The sequence below is a fragment of the Acyrthosiphon pisum genome, unplaced genomic scaffold (assembly GCF_005508785.2).
Source record: "Acyrthosiphon pisum isolate AL4f unplaced genomic scaffold, pea_aphid_22Mar2018_4r6ur Scaffold_21003;HRSCAF=22751, whole genome shotgun sequence".
Lineage (NCBI taxonomy): Eukaryota > Metazoa > Arthropoda > Insecta > Hemiptera > Aphididae > Acyrthosiphon > Acyrthosiphon pisum.
Genome location: NW_021770423.1, coordinates 13,138 through 15,615, shown reverse-complemented (window position 1 = coordinate 15,615; position 2,478 = coordinate 13,138). Strand labels below are relative to the sequence as shown.

The 2,478-nt window shown below is 28.7% G+C and overlaps 1 protein-coding gene across 1 annotated transcript in view; it reads right to left on the bottom strand.

Moving 5' to 3' along the window:
* Positions 1–892, bottom strand: part of LOC100572915 (ring canal kelch homolog) — a 5,621-nt gene extending 4,729 nt beyond the window's left edge. The window contains exons 1-4 of the mRNA XM_016802877.2: positions 780–892; positions 491–719; positions 241–416; positions 72–168 (exon numbers count right to left, since the gene is read on the bottom strand). Coding sequence (XP_016658366.2) covers positions 72–168; positions 241–416; positions 491–719; positions 780–892 — 615 coding nt within the window. The remainder of the gene's footprint in view (positions 1–71; positions 169–240; positions 417–490; positions 720–779) is intronic.
* Positions 893–2,478: the final 1,586 nt, after the last annotated feature.

The following is a 2,478-nucleotide window of genomic DNA, read 5'->3' as shown; positions in this document are numbered from 1 at the left end:
TATAGATAGGTTACTGCATTTTTCCTTCCCCAATACTAAAATATAACAATAATCAATATAGGTTTGCATACTTTTTCTTCGGATGGAACTCTAAGTTCGTCACTAGAGATCAACTTAATCACTTGTTCCGATGATAAAGATAGGAATTCGTCACCGCCAACTACTTCTCTAAGAATCAAAATATAACATAAATAAATAACACGTAATTCTAGTACCATAATAATAATTTATATTTCCTACGAAAAGTGTCGTTGAATAAATAATTCTGAACTTGTTGACAATTTCGTACAGCTATGTAAATCAGCTATATCGTATATACCGATACAATTCGTAGGGCCGAGCTGTGACTGTAAAAAATCACAACACACGTCTTTTACTTCTTGTAACTGCAAGAGGTTCGCCGCCGGTAATAAAACCTTGAGAAATAAAACAATATACATTTCAAATAATTTAGTACTCTATGATTAAATCATACTTTATCTATTGTTACCTGGACGTTTTCTCCAGTGACCACGATATACCCCGAATAAAAGAAGTTTACTATCAGCTGTAAAGCAGTTGAATCTATCTGTCTCATAACCACAATATCATGGTTCCTTTCTGAACAATTGGTGAACTTTTCATAGAAAAACGGACTAGCTGATGCTAAAACCTCTTTATGTGTGACTATTATTTTGTTATCGTCTGTTTCTAGTTTAACATCACAAAAAGACCCATCTCTAAAAACAAAAAAAAAACAATTTACTTTTAATTATCTGGCAGTTACGCTTACAACTCACTCTCGTAAGGATTGTAACACTTTATAGGTCTCTGCATAAGACGAATTTTTATACTCGTATTTTGCATATTTTTCACGTCTGATGTATTCAATTTTTTGTTTTTTATTTTGCATTGCAAATGATATGTGAAGTTCGAGTTCTGTAGTTCATAAACTAAAAACAGGGAATTTCAATCTCGATCATAAATATCGATAAAAATCGTTAATAATCTTATTTTAAGTCAAAAATTATAACATCAAAAACAAAATTTTAGTTCGAAATTCAACAGAAACCAACAAGTTGGTCATCGGTAATTTTTTTACTTTCATTCGTTTTATTTTATGGTTTCATAGTTACGCGTATTGACTATTAGAATGGGAATATTACGATCTTTCTCGTGTTGCTGGCTAGTAGGTAGAAATATCCATTAAAACAATAAAAGCTTAAAAGTGATAATTTTAAAAAATAACCGATTTTCTTTAAGAGTGGATTACACACAAAAATATCAAACAGTTAATTTTCATCCATATAAAAATGAAAAATATTATAAAACAATAAAATCAATACATTATTTTAAATATTTAAAACCGAAAAATTGCATATAAATTTTAAATCCTGCAGTTAAAAAATCACATTCTTATAACCACATTATATTAACATGTTCATAAAAAAAAAAAAAATACAAAACATATTATCAAAAAATAAATAATTAAAATACACTACCTGAAAAACAGTGCGATTCGTGCGGACGAGATGGTTCGGTGGCATTCAGCGTTGTACTAACTAATTATTCTAAGAGCAAATAATGTAATGCAATTTAACACACAAAATCATTATCAGTATAAAAATAACTCGGAAAAAAAAAAAAGCGTACGAGATTGTGCGTGTGAGTATTATTGGCCGGCAGTGACCATGGTTAGGTTAGGTTAGGTTAGGTTAGGTTAGGTCATGCATGAACTCCAGACCATAATATAAAATATTTTTCCGCGTAGTGTAATAGTATAATATTCACGTATAATACGCTGTACCTATAATATAATATTATAATATAGCAACTGTGTTGTAAAAATTAACCACAATATTGTATTATTTACATTATCGGATCTTGGAAATTTGGCGCCCGAGGCTAATCGAAAAGTATATTTTTAGTGAAACATGTATACCGCGTATTCGTATACACGGTGTATCAGGAAGACCTGACAAAAAAAAAGTTATATTATTTAAACGTTTGTCAAAATGTGTTAAAATTATATGATTAGTAAATAATTTGAGAATATATATGTATACTCTGAGTATACTCATGTTAGCAAATTCTCAAAAATAATATTTTGAAAAATATACGTTCAAAATTAATTCAATCGAAAAAATATTGGTGTTTTAAAAAATTCTAAAAAATAAGCTACTTGACTTAGATAAATTTAATTTTCACTACGTCATATTAAAAAATTAAAAATATTTTTAGATTCTGAGTGGAACGATGAATGTATTGATTTTACAATGATGTGTGTTTTTTTTTTTATTTTTTTTTACTTTTTTTATTTTTTTTGTGTCTGTCATCACCTTTTTAGAACAGTAAAACTGCTTTCGATTTTCTTCACAGTAACTTTTATGATTGGCAAAGTGAATCTAGTTGGTACTTTGGGGGTCAAAGTAAAAATTTCCCAGTAGTTTTTAAAAGCGACGTGAAAACCAAAGAAAATTAAGGAAAAACGGGAATTTT